The 15,000-nt window shown below is 29.7% G+C and overlaps 1 protein-coding gene and 1 long non-coding RNA gene across 2 annotated transcripts in view; both read left to right on the top strand.

Annotated features, from left to right (window-relative positions):
* Positions 1-6,926: 6,926 nt before the first annotated feature.
* Positions 6,927-10,631, top strand: LOC130809924 (UDP-galactose/UDP-glucose transporter 4-like). Its single transcript, XM_057675786.1, has 7 exons — positions 6,927-7,307; positions 7,856-7,884; positions 8,026-8,227; positions 9,117-9,359; positions 9,467-9,568; positions 9,654-9,761; positions 10,047-10,631. Exons 1-7 carry the CDS (start codon positions 7,176-7,178, stop codon positions 10,296-10,298), a joined length of 1,068 nt encoding a protein of 355 aa, XP_057531769.1. The 5' UTR covers positions 6,927-7,175; the 3' UTR covers positions 10,299-10,631.
* Positions 10,632-13,336: 2,705 nt separating this feature from the next.
* Positions 13,337-15,000, top strand: part of LOC130809923 (uncharacterized) — a 2,211-nt gene continuing 547 nt past the window's right edge. The window contains exons 1-2 of the long non-coding RNA XR_009040970.1: positions 13,337-13,560; positions 14,849-14,920. This is a non-coding gene — a long non-coding RNA (uncharacterized LOC130809923). The remainder of the gene's footprint in view (positions 13,561-14,848; positions 14,921-15,000) is intronic.

Below are 15,000 nucleotides of genomic sequence, written 5' to 3'. Positions count from 1 at the left end.
TTTAAATTCAAATATAATTCAAATATTTTAACCTCTTGAAAACATATTCTTCTTAGTTCAAATATTTTAACGTTTTGATCCCATTGTATCAATGAGGGTTATATGTGAGCATTAAGTATGAAGTATTGGCTAATATGATATTTTAATGAAAATTTGTCACCAAATAATCAAACGTTGATACATGATTAATTCTTAATATCTAATTTTTTAGCTTCTTATATGAAGTATACTCGTTAAAACTGTAAATATTTTTTCATTTATCTTTTATGTATATTTATGACTTATTATCAATTATTCTAAATATAAGCATTAAATACGAAGAACTAGTAAAAATGAGATTTAAATAAAATTTATTATTGCCAAACTAAAAATTTATCATTTTAATAAACAATTATTATCTATATTTTTAGCTTCTTACATATAGTTGTGAGAACTGTAAATATTATTTTTATGCTCCTATAATTATTACGTATATGGATGATTATACTAATTAAAAATCTTTAAAAATAGGAAAATGAAAAAAAATAAAAAAAGTGGATGGCCCAAGAAAGGGTCACCATCAGTAAATAAACACTACAAACGGATAATACATAAAGTACCTGAAAATAAACATGGTTTTCCTGAACATGAAAGATACTTTGCCTTCTATTGAGCAAAGTGTAAAGTGATCATCATGATGAAGCTTGCTAGCATCTACTCATACTTTATGAGTAATATAATGTGCAAAAGTTAAAAGAAATTACAACTGTCTTAGGAATTTGGATAGTCTGGACAAGCCTATGTAACTGTAACATTTTTTGTTGCAATCATTTTTGCCATTTTCATAATCAATAACATCTCCTCTTGGGTTGCTACTTGCTATTGGCATCTATGGTTGTCCGATAAATTATTGTTGGCTTTTGGTCATTAGTTATTTTGGTTAGTTAGTTTGACCAGTGCAAGTGTTGATTTTTTTTGTTGGCATTTAATCTAACTGGATAATTAAGATATTTACATTGTAAAATTAGGTATTATAAATTGATTATTTATTAGAGGAAAAGTAAATTAACAAATCAAAAATCAATAAAAAAAGATAAATAGGACAACTTTTTCATTTTAACTTCTCCTGAAAAGCCATTTTCAAAAATACTTTTTAACTTTTTGATCAATTAACAAGTTAAAATTCAAAATTTAACTAAAAGCCAACTATGTAACTGTGATTTGTCTAATTTTTTTTTAGAGGACTAACAATATGATGATCAAGACAAATAATTGGACATATGTGTCTTACATCCTTCATCTCACCCTCAAAACCCATCCTATAGACTATCTTACTAGTTTCATCTCACATTTAACTTAGTTTAGTTTATTGATTACACCATATACTAACCTTCATTTTTAATAATGCTAACTTGTATTTAAAATTTTCTTTTAATTAAAACATAAAAAATATTTTATGTTAAGTATGAGAACAACAATTACACTTCTAAACTAAAGAGTTGTATGAATTGGTGTGATAATTATAATTTGTACATCTACTCTTATGATTGATATTGGAGACATATTTTTCAACTTGTATATGTCATTAATTTAACTAGGTCACCTAGAAAGTAAAAAACGACATAACATAAATCTATTAATATCATTCATATATGAACTTACTAGTTAAACTAGTTGTTATATTTGAGTACCATTTGTTCTAAAACTTTAGTATCATTCATTTATGTCTGTGATTTACGATTACTGTTGTATATTTTGTTTGATGTTTAATTTATTTTTTTAATAGGATTAAAGGGTAGGTTGTGGATAGATGAGCAATAAATGTGAATTAAATTCAGGATTATATCTAGTAAAAATGATGGAAAATTGGATTTTCAATATTTAGAAGTTTTTTAAAAGTAATAGTATTACTACACCTTACTTTCTTTTTAGCAACAAATAATGAACATTAATTATGTCATTAATTAGTACATTATCTAGCCCACATCACCCATGAGAAAAATTTGTTTTATTAGGTATTTTTATAAATTTTTGTCACATTGATCATTAGAGGCAGCATGAACTACTTTGGTCAAATTTGCGCCAAACACCCTCAATTTGCAATCATATCACGTAATGGCTAGGACTTCTATAAAACTAACTAAATTTAATATAATTTTTACGTATTTTTTCCGATGAGTAAAGCGTTCAAAACAGATATAATAAACTAATATTTACCTAATTTTATAATCGCTTTTAACTATAACCTTCATAAATAAATTTAAAATCATATAAAACCGACAGTAAGAGTCTTCTATCCTCATGAATGCCCCTTTCCTCCTCCTTTCCAACGAAAAAAATGTTTTAAATAAAGGAAAAATTATCTAGAATAATCCAATTTTTTCTTGATTTTACTACAATAATTCCACAAATTGATTAACCATGAATAATCCCAACTTTAAAGGGTTTTTGCGTAGATTAAACATGGTAATTGGATGGCTTGCTATAGCAAATTTTATTTATTTTTTAAAAAAGATAGTTTAAAATAAAATGTCGAAAAAATTTTAAAAAATGTTAGAAACTTATTTCAGATTTTTTTTTATATTCAAACTTTTTTATGTAAATTTTTTTTCTAATTTACATTAATTTTCAGATTATTTTTTTGGTAAATTATATACTATAGCAGGTTATCAAGTTACCCGAGTTTACTCTACGCAAGTAACTCCTAAACTTAAAATTATTCATAGTTAATCAATAGTTGAGATTATTGTAGGAAAATCATGAATATGTTGAATTATTGTAGACAATTTTTTTTTAAATAAAAAGGTATTTGTCCTCAAAAAGTAATCTTGATAGAGATGGTGATATATCTTTTGGATGGTGATATATCTTTAGGGGTTATGCGGTTTCCAAAACCGCACTAGGCCCTCAAACCTAAAAAATTTTATATTAAAAAATCATATTAGTACGACAACCTATTGAGCTAGAATAGTTGGTCTGAATTTTACTTAAAAGATCAATGATCATATATCAAATCCTCTTACTTACATTTTTTTCTCTCCTTTTTATTTCTTTCCAAAATAATTCTTTAACTTCCAAATATTTTCTCTTACAACATTTACTTTTTACACATTCATCAAACATCAATTATCACTAAGTTAATTTAAAAAATAATTAATGATTTATTTCTTACTTTTTCAACCCTTTAAACTTTTACTCTTTATTGCTATTTTTTCTCTTTCATTTTTGTTAGAATATATAACATATCCTAAGGCTTCAACCATATAAAATATCTGAGGTTTCAACCATCAGCTTAAGCTTTTTGTTAAGTTTGTTCCTTAACATGGTATCAGAAGACAACGTAACAAGAGGTTACAGGTTCAAATTTTAACCACTCCTCATTTATAGTGGAATATCTAGCGCCAGGTATGAGGTGAGTATGTGTTGTATCAATACTTCTAGCTCAAAGGTCTCTCATGTAAGGGGCGTGTTAGAGTATATAAAATATTCTGGGGCTTCGTTTATCAGCTTAAACTTTTGATTGAGATCGTTCCTTGACAATTTTAACATTAGAATTGGTAATTTTACTTTTAACAACTTAATTTAAGTTATTATTATAAAATCAATATTAATAAAATAAAAAATTGTGTTAGAGTACTTAAAATTAAAATTGTGTTTGAATTTTTATTTTATTTTAAGAAAATGTATTCTTTTAATTATGAAGGGGCCCAATTTTAGAAATTTATGAAAAATAAACAGGCTATCGGAATTGTTTGCTCCGTCCCTGCTTCAAAACATCATTTTGTATAATTTTTGTGAAAATAGAAAATTTAAAACAATATATAGGTTTTTTAAATAAAAACTAAAAATGATATTAAATGACCCATAAAATTTTAATTATTCAAGGATCTTAATACACAAAAAATACTTTAGTGATGAAATATTGTTCTCAACATAGCTCCATTTGTAAAATTTACCCCTTTCCTTTTGGAATCAACTTGAAAATTATGTACATATTCATATTGGTGTTCACAAATTACACCATAACTAAAATTACTCTGTGATTCATTTAAAAAAAAAAAAAAAAAAAAAAAAAAAAAAAAAAAAAAAAAAAACCTCTGATTTGGTAAGAGATAGCTATGTTGATTAGAACATTCCTTTTTATTCTAACGAGTCTAATTATTTCTTACCCTACGTGTTTAGGACGGATCTAAAATTTAAAATATGAAATTGTAAAGCTTAAATGAATATGTATCATAGAAATTAACAAAAAAGTCAATTATAACTGTTGGCGCTCTTAAGTTTTGATGATGACTGCATTTTATTTAAACGAATATTTTTTTAGAGATTGTGTGCATGTTGATATCCGGTCTTGACTATGATCGTTGATAGTACCTATGACTTTCTATGAAAATGTATGTGTCAAAAAGATCCAAAAGATGTTAGAAGAAGTATATCGCTAAGGATGTCAAATGTAGACAGGAGGTGTACTGTTCCCAAGTTTGATGTTCTAACAAAACGGGAAATTGGAGACAGCACACTGTTCCTGGATTGAAGTCAGCTGAATATACGTCTACTGAAATTATGTTTTCTATTTTTAGTTGATGTATTAATTAAAGTTAATTTGTTGCACTTATAAATTATTAAAGTTAATTGGCAAAGTATTATCCAAAATTATTTAACGTTTTTATTAAGCCTTTATTTTAGGATCTATATTTAGTGAATAATTGAATTTACTTAATATAAGAACAGCAGCTGGTCTTAGCTATTATTAGAATAACCGATCCTAAACTTAGTAAATAGGTAACCAACCCTAATATTAGTTTATAGCAACTGTCCCTATTAGCAAACCTTAACCGTATCTATATTTAGCTTAAAGTACCCGTGGTTATTATTGGAAAAAAGGAAACTGTAGCTAATTTTAGTATATGGAAACTACTGCTAAAGGGAACAGTAGCTATTATTAGTATATGGGAACAGTGGTTATTATTAGATAACCGTGGGCTGAATTAATACCTATTTTTAGAGACTAACCGTAGGTTGACTTGGATTTTAAGATCCACATTATTCTCCTTATTATTTGGGATAAGGGAATAATGGTTGGTTTATTCCATTTTATTAGGGAATTTAGTTCTATAAACAGCACACTGATTCGGCTGTTCCAAAATACATAAACGTATGAGCTTTAATCAATTCATGCTATTTTTGGAATTCTTACAAGAAAATTTTGTTTTAAAATTGCCAATTAATTTATAATATTTTCTTGTGCAACTTATTGATTTTATTTTTAGAGAATTTTTATTCTTTTTGTAAGGGATTTTGAGTGATATTTGTAATTAGACTTGGGTGAGTCTAAGGGGGAATTAGCCCGTAGGGTCGTGGTTTTTCCTTCTAATTAGGCCTAGAATGTTTCCACGTAAAAATCGTGTTGTCTCTTTTATTATTTTGCTCTAAGTGTAAGCTTTATTTATTTTATTTAATTCCATGAAAACAGGGCAAAAATGCTTAAACGTGTAACAACAACAATTCACCCTCCCTCTTGTTGCTGTTCCCATCTCTGTCTCAGTCTACAATAACCTTGCCAATGTAGTATCCAATTATATAACACAACAAATCTTAGAGTAATAATTATTAAATAAAAAATATAAAACAAATTCAATTAACACTTTTATCCCTAAATATCAAATATAGAAAAAATAGAACAATTTTAATTATGACTTAAATTTTAATTTAAATTTTAATATTTTTAACCGATTGTAGGAGAATTGTAAAAATTATTGTGATTGCATTAAAGGTTGTGATCGACGATGTTAATTCACCTAATAATAGAAATTGTTGTTTTATCAAAAATAGGGATGATATTATTATGATTTATGAAGAAAAACAAAAGTGGAATTTAATAAAAGATATTTTAAATTTATAATTTATTAATATAATGTAGTATAGTCCAATGCTATGTAACTCATGTGAGACGAGGCTATACAAAGATGTGAAGTTGTGTTTTTAACCATGGCAATACTCTTTTTCTTAAAATTTATTTTATTTAATGAAGTTGCATATATAACCTCTCGTTTCAAGCCTATTTAATTATGACTTAAAAAACTTTTTAAAAACCACTTTATACAATAATCATGTTGAATTATAAAATCAAAAGTTTCAACTTTTTACCATCAAGGGAAAGGTATATATTTATTACTTTTTTGTATCTAATAAAATAATAAAAAAAAACAAAATGTACATTTTTGTGGATCTAATAAAGGTCACCTAATTCTTAACCTAAACTCCACTTAAAACATCTAACTTATTAAAGTAGGACATTAATCTTAGAATCTAATAATCCTAACAATGAGAATCAAATTTTGTTTTCATTTTGAGCAAATATTATCTTTTTCGGTCAAATTTTTTAGATTAAATTTCATTAACTCTCTTTTTCTTTCATTCTATTATATAATCTAAATATAGATAATAATCTCACGAAATGAAAATAACTTACTTCTAATAAGATAGTCAGATCTTTTAAGGAGCGGCAAGTACCATATTATCTAAACTACATTTAAGTTAAATTTTCATCCATTTTTATTAAGCATAACGAAAAAACAATAAAAATTTTCACAATTTTTAAATGTCACAATCACACGGTGATATTATTTCTATTGGCCTAACTCAATCTATATTTATTATTTTAAAGTAATCACTAATAATTTTATAATGATCACAATTCTAAATTGATTACTTTTTGTAATCTTATAACGATCGTTTCAAATCTAATAACAACTTATAATTTTAAAGTGATCAATTAAAATAATTTAATTATATAAATTCGTAAAACAGTCTCACACAAAATTAATTGGTTTAAAACTTTTTTATAAAAATTAAGTACTATTCGAGTCCAAACAAAATTCTAATTATACCCCCGTCCCCCTGTAACAAAAGACGAATATTTATATATCTTTGCTAACTAGTAACTTGTATACCTCCTTACAATATTGCTCTTTCTCTCTCTAGAATAGAGTTTTTCTCTTTCTAAAACAGAGAAGAAAACCCATGTAAGAATTTACAGAGATCACCACAATTTTGCCCCATGTCTTTCCTCAGAAACATACTCCTATTTGCATAATCATTGACAAAAAAGATTTAATTTTTCAATCCCAATTTACTTAATTTAATTCAAGTTTGATTGTTTGATTTTATTTCTGGGTTTTGGAAGAAAAGGGAAGATGAAAAACAACAATGAAGAACAAGTTAGGTCTTTATTTGGTATAAGTTTAACAAGTAGACCAAAATGGCACCAATTTCTCATTTGCTCTTCTGGGTTCTTCTTTGGTTACCTCGTTAATGGAATTTGTGAGGTAAACTTCATTTTCTGTATTAATTTTTTCTGGGTTATTTTTCTTGAATTTTAGGAAGAAAATTAATTGGAAAAAAAAATTGTTTTCTGTTGTGAAATTGACAAAAAGTGTTGCCGGTTTTGGTTGGTTTCTTTGGTTTTTTCTTCATTGAAATGTACTAATTACATTAATTGTTGAAATAGTCAATAAAATTTTAATCTTTTGGTGGTTTCTTAGGTCTTAAAAAAGTTACAGAAATTTAATTTTGTGTGGGTTTTTTTGGCTGTTTGTGAATTTGTAACAGCTTGTTATGTGGTCTGTGGAGTATATTTCTGATCAAATTGTACTGTACTTTTAATTTTTTTCTGAATTTTCGTTAAAAAGGATTCTCATGCATGCACATTTTTACAGTTTTACATTGCAAATTCTGAATCTTTAATTCTATAAACATGAAACTAAAGGAGATTTTTAATCAGAAATCTGCATGATTAGTGATTTTCTTATCAGTAAAGAAAAAGAATATAGGAATATATAGCTGCTGATTATTTAGTGTAATTTTCTGCTTTCAGGAATATGTATACAACAGGCTTCAATTCAGGTGACATTTTTGTTTTGGGTATTTTTATTACATTCATTTTGCTATTAGGTTTAATTAATCTCAATGAAAAATTGCATTGGGATTAATTTTTATTAAGTTTAATTTTCAATTTTTGGTGTTATTTTGGGGGTGAAATTGCAGCTATGGCTGGTACTTCACATTTATTCAGGGATTTGTGTACCTAGCATTAATATACTTAAATGGGTTTACCACCAAGCAAATGGTGAATCCATGGAAGACTTATGTGAAGCTTTCAGCAGTTCTTATGGGTTCTCATGGACTTACTAAAGGATCCTTAGCTTGGCTTAATTACCCTGCTCAAATTATGTTCAAGTCTACTAAGGTATCATTACTTGATTTTGTTTCCCAAAATATCTTTGAAAAAGCTTCAATGTTCTCAAACTATAGCATCATAAATTTTATTGATTCGGGTTTATTTAAATTTATCAAAGCAAAATAGTTATTTGTTCTTCTGATTTTGCTAAAGAAACTGATATTTCTTCTCATAACGTGTCACTATCGGAGGAGTAGCTAAAACCCATGATGACAATATTGATGATTCTATGTTAGGACCTTAGAAATGAAATTTATGTTGTGGTAATTTGGAAAATTTTGAACAATTTCAGCATTGTTTTGGGAAATTAATGATACTCAACCATTTCTTTAACTCCATGTGCATGATACTTATATAAGTGACATTTGTTTTGCCTATCCTCATAAGTTATTGCTTTGTATTAAATGTCATTGTCATTTACTCAAAATTGAGGTAGATTACGTAATTTGATAATCCAGTTGGAAGTTTATGATTAACTTCTATAAGTTGAGTACTACTAATTGTCAGTTGATTGCTTAGTAAAATATTCAATTTCTATGTGTATTATTTAGCCAATCATTTTATGAGCATGTAATTTATAATCAGAAAATTAGTGATAGGTGCACTAATTTATTTAGAATTAGTGGTAGGTGGAGGATTATTTGATAAGGAAATATAGTACCTCTTCTGCCTTTTCACTGTCATTGATACTGTACTTAATCTTAATCTTAGATATGCTAATTTTTGGCCGTTTTCCGAATGCTGTTTAACATGGTGATTGATGGTCATTGGCTTTGTATTGTTTGCAATTCGTGCCATGTAAACCAATTTTTTGCCAGGAATCCTATGAATTCATCTCAGGGTTAACACTCTTTGTTATAATGTTGATCGTTGATTTTGTTAAATGTGGCGTTAACAGGTTTTACCAGTGATGATAATGGGAGCATTCATCCCGGGATTAAGAAGGAAGTATCCGCCATCTGAATATGTATCGGCATTGCTCTTGGTGGTGGGTTTAATCCTCTTCACTTTGGCAGATGCACAAACGTCTCCAAACTTCAGCATAATCGGTGTTGTAATGATTAGTGGGGCTCTAATCATGGACTCCTTCCTCGGAAATTTACAAGAAGCAATCTTTACCATGAATCCTGAAACCACTCAGGTGTTTCTTACACTTCCTACACAATTCAATTCATAAGAAAAATGTGAAGTTGATATCCAGGATTAACGATTACCTTTACCGTCTTTTTAACTGTTTATGCAAAATAGATGGAGATGTTGTTTTGCTCAACCGTTGTGGGCTTGCCAATGCTGATACCACCCATGGTTCTGACTGGAGAATTATTCCGAGCGTGGAAATCATGTTATCAGGTGAAACTTTTACCCACCATTTTTGCCTGATTTTATTTGTCTGATTTGCTTGACACATTTCTCTCTCACCTTACTTATAATGCAGCATCCCTATGTTTATGGTGTGTTGGTTTTTGAAGCCATGGCTACCTTTATTGGTCAAGTCTCTGTCTTGTCTCTCATTGCACTGTTTGGTGCTGCTACCACAGCCATGGTATGTATTTATGTCCATTTTTCACCTGCTTTTTTAGCTGCTTCAACTCTCTTTCATGTCTCAATAAGGAATCTATGCAATTGCTTCATTTCCAACAACCTATTTTATCATTATTGTAACACAATTTTTCTAAATTAGCCCAACTCCGGTACTTATGTCAGACCTGGAGACATGGCCGAGTGCCAATGAGAAGAGTGTCTAATATCGGTCACCCATTTTAACTGTCGAGAAATTATATGGGTAATGATGATCGTATAGTAATCAATCTGTGTATTGGATTATCAGGTGACGACAGCAAGAAAGGCGGTAACTCTGCTGTTATCTTACTTGCTCTTCACAAAGCCTTTAACCGAACAGCACGGAACAGGGCTGTTATTGATTGCCATGGGAATTGTAATGAAGCTTTTGCCCGACAACAAACCCCTGAAGAGGGTCGAATTACCCATCGTCACTCATAAGGTTGACAGAACATCCACAGACGAGGAGATGAACAAATTGATTAGTGAGGATGATCAAGAACGAAGTCAGCTGGTCTGAAAATTATTATCGAATCCGGTATAAAATACAATGAGGTCTTTTTAAGGTAGCGAAAATCAAACCGAGCTTTTAATTAAATGGCATGAGAGCAAGTAGTTTATAGAAATGAAATTAGATTGTAGAAGTATTTATCCCTGGAAAGTGTTCTGTAATCAGGTGATTATATTGTCAAATTTATATCATGATTAGATTTTTATAAAGTATTACTCTTAATTGTATATGACTTGGATGATTAGATCCTACTACACATAATTGCTGCCTTGGTGGGTTATTTTCACAACTTCTTAGGTAAATATAATACATCAATTGATTATATAATAGTAGTATTAATTATCTTGTGAATTGGATGCTTTCCATCATGCTTTCTTTAATACTTTCATTCAGTTACAATTACTCACAAAACTATCTTCATTCAAAAGAATAAATACAATATAAAGAAGCAAATAAATCAAATAGGATTATCATGGAAAAATTATATTCAAATAATTTTACATTTCAAAATCAATCCAAGTTATAGAATATAGTAGGCATTTTTATCAATAGGAATTTTTACATATACAAGTAGCCATTATAATGAATATATATTAGGTTTTTTTTTTTCACTTGAAGTAGGTATTTTAATGAGTTAAAGTAGTTGTTTTAACTGATAAAAGTAGGTATACATTTTAATGGTTTACCTGTAGGTATTTTACATGTACAAGTAGGTTATGATGATTTATCTTAGATGTTTTATCGATAAAGTAGGTATTTTAATGAGTCATAGTGGATACTTTTGCCAGTAGAAATCAATTTTTCTATGACTATACTCCTTCTATTTCTTTTCAAACGCCTCATTTACTTTTTGCATATTTACCAATGCTCTAATTCAATCTTTAGTATCTTTAATTGTTACTAGAATAGTATATTTTGTATATCTTATAAATCTTCAATATTTTGGTAATTATCTTGTAGTTATTTAGTTACCTAAAAATCTAGATTATTTGGTGTATTTATTCTCAAAATAATGAAATGAAAGATAACCAAAATCATTTCTAATATGGTATCAAGAGCTTAGGTTTTTTATCCTTCCCAAAGCCTTCCGCCATCTCTTTCTTGTCGCCCACCACCCCTATTGGTGGTTTCCACCCCCTTTCTTCCTCTATCTTCTCTCCTTTTCTCTCTTTTTCATGGCTTCTACAAAAATTCACCTGGCTACCTTGGTTACGAATATTAAAAATTGTGTTCCCATCCAACTTGACGAAGAAGGTGTTAATTATAACACATGGTCTACTATTTTTCAATTCCATTGTCGTGCTTATCTTGTGATTGATCATATTATTCCCGATGATTCTTCCAAAGCATCGGAACCACGGGATTCCGAATGGCAACGTCTTGATGTTATTGTTCGCACTTGAAATTATGGTAACATTTGTCCCGCTCTTCTTACATCCATTGTTCATCATAAGGATTGTGCTCTTGATGCTTGGAACCGCATAAAATACAATTTCCATAACAATAAAACTTGTATTCTTCATCTAGAATCTCAATTTAATGAGCTTTCTCTTGCTCAAATTTCCAATGTGAAAAGTTACTGCAATAAACTCAAAAATATTGCTACCACTCTTAATAATCTTGGTACCTCCATCTCCGATAATTGGTTGGCTCTTCAAGTTCTACAAGGCTTGACATCCGACCATCGCACCTTTTGTTCTTTGGTACAACACATGGATCTGGTCCCATCCTTTGATAATCTTCGGTCTATGCTCGAATTGGAAGAACACTCAAATAAGAAAGATAATGTTTCTTCATCTCTCGGCCCTTGTTACCCATTGCATTCAAATTTAGAAAATTCTGAAATATCCAAACCTTGTGGCACCCCTCATCGTGGTGGCCACCGCAATCCCCACCGTGGTGGCCGAAACAACCGTGACAACCACCACAGCTCCGGTTCTCAGCAGCATGCTCACCGTCCAAAAAGACTAAATTAATTTCATGGAAACTCCAACCGACCCATCCGCTATTCTTCCTCTGGTCCAAATTGGCAATACCTACCATGGAAATATTGGGCCTCTCCTCCTTGGGCCTAGTCTAATTGCCCCTTTCCTACTTAAGTTCCACAGAGGCCGAATCTCCCACATTTTGAATAAAATAAGATGTTTTAACAACTTAATTTCAAAAATAAGCTTCATGAAAACTTAATTCCCAAAATAAACGTCCGTATATCCAAACCTAGCCTTGGAGTAAGTCGTTGTTACTAACAGCGACTTAAAAAAATTTTTTTTTTTTAAGTCGCTGTTAGTAACAGCGACTTAATAAATTTTAAGTTTTCAGTTCTCAATTACTTCCTCATTCCAACCTACGAGATTAAGGAGTTGATCAGTTAACCTTAAAGTCGTTGTTATTAACAGCGACTTACGGAGTTCACTGGTCAACTCCCTAAGTCGCTGTTAGTAACAGCGACTTACTCCAAGGCTAGGTTTGGATGTACGGACGCTTATTTTGGGAATTAAGTTTTCACGAAGCTTATTTTTGGAATTAAGTTGTTAAATAATCTTATTTTATTCAAATTTTCCAGAACCTCCTTCTTTAACAGCTGGGCTTCTAGGCCCACGTCCAGCCCAAAACTATTGCGAAAATTTAAAAACTATAAGAGGAAAAATAAAAAAAAATGAGTCAAATAATCCAAGTTTTAAAAATATTCCAAAAGTAAGCGTGAAAATTTCAAACCTAAGGTTTGGAGCTGTTCGCAGTTGGTAACTGCGAACAGCTATGTACATATTTTTTTTATTTTTTATTTTTGAGTTTTTATTTGTTGTATTTGCATTAGAGACATTAGAATAAGTAATTACAAGTCAATGTATGTTTCAGGCTGTGACATTCGGGAATTTAAAATAAATAAAATCATTTTGGGCCTTTAACTAATTAGAAATTACCGTGAATCAAGTGGGTTAAGTGATAATAATAATAATAATAATAATAATAATAATAATAATGATATATATATATATATATATAAATAAAAAAAATAAAAAAAAAACTAACTAAAATTAATACCCAAATCAGAAACTTTTTTTTCCCTAATTCCCATTCACCTTCACCGCCATTCCTCTTCTTCTTCCTTCTCATTCCTTCTTCTTCCTTCTTAAACCGACACCCTTCCCACTTTCCTTTTCCTTTTCTTTCCTTCTTCTTCAAGCGGCAGCAGCACCGGCACCAGCACCGGCACCACCTTCACCATCTTCTTCCTCCTTCTTCTTGTAATTGTTGGTGTAAACAAACTAAGGTATTAAATCTCTTAATTTCTATGTGTAATTTCATTTTACTCATCTTTTATGATCGATTTTCTTCTCATATGTTCGAACCCTAACTATTTCTAATCGAAATTACATGTAAAAAAAATCAATATATTTGTAGAATTTATTCCATTAAAGAAGTAACTGAAAATCCTTTTGTGTTCTTTGTTAATCCATTTCGAAGGCTTTAGTTGGGTTCTTTTTAGTGTTGATTAGTATTGGTTTTTGGGTTATTTGATTTCTAGTATAAAGTTTGGTATTTATTGAAATTTCAGTCCGGAATTTGAATGTTCTGTTTTGGCCACTTTCTAAGTAGTTCTAATTGTTTTTGAGTTCTGGTTCCTTCATAAGAATTGTAGAGCTCCGAGTCACGGTCGCGTGGGCACTTGAATCGCCCCAAAATGAGTTCGTATGAGGAAGTTATGCCCAAAATGCTAGCAGGGTGTCTTGTAAATTCGAAAATGATATTTTTTTTATTTACTTGTTCATAATTAAAGTTGAAATTCAAATTGAGTACTCATTTTATCATGTGTTTAGGGTTAATAGTTATCCTTCAATTGGGTTTTATTAATATGAGGTTGATTTCATTGACATACTTTCATTAGCATGCTCCTTCGTCATGAATTAAGCTTTAATTTTATTGAATCTTGAGTTTATATAAATTAATTGGATGAGTTATGTTGGTTGGGAGTATTAGCTGGATATGTGATACTGGATAATTATGGTTAGGAATTAGGAATTGATGGTAAATAATGATGATGACAAGTAATTGAGCAAAGTGATGCTCTTAGAGGATATATTGCATGTTTGTTGATTTGAGAACTTGTTATGGGTGTTATGTTGATTGATAGATTTAGGTAAAGTTAAGATTAATCATTTTGAATGTGGATACTCGTCAGAGCTAATTGCTAGATGATTTAATATTTTAGATAGATTATTAAATTCTTTATGAGCAATAGCGATTGTGGGCTAGAATGTTTATTTCCAGTTTAGTAAGATGTAATGGTGAATTAAAGATCAAGTTTTACTATTATAGGATGTTTAGAAATGCTAAACCAAGATTTATGGGCAAGTATCGAATAATTTGATATTCTTGAAAGCATTATGTGATTCCTTGAGGATTTCTAACATTGAGTTTGAGTGTATATATTGGTATGTAATTGGAATATTAGAATAGCTGGTGGAACTATGCGTCCTTAGGATGAGTAGTAATGAACTATATGAACCTAGTTGTAGTATTGTATGCGTTGTTGTGATACTATGATTGTTATGCTTCAGGAGACGACTTTATCGAAGAGCCCTTCTAGTAAACGCGGAGTACCAGACTTAGCTTCTTGAAGCGTTCTTTTGGTGAGTAGTAACAGTCCCTTAAAAAGGGATCTGGCCAGGCTACCATTTGTAAAATGTTTATTTAAAGTTTGTGAAATTTA

The sequence above is a fragment of the Amaranthus tricolor genome, chromosome 4 (assembly GCF_026212465.1).
Source record: "Amaranthus tricolor cultivar Red isolate AtriRed21 chromosome 4, ASM2621246v1, whole genome shotgun sequence".
Lineage (NCBI taxonomy): Eukaryota > Viridiplantae > Streptophyta > Magnoliopsida > Caryophyllales > Amaranthaceae > Amaranthus > Amaranthus tricolor.
Note: the sequence above shows the minus strand (reverse complement) of the source record. Positions and strands in the feature narration are given on the sequence as shown.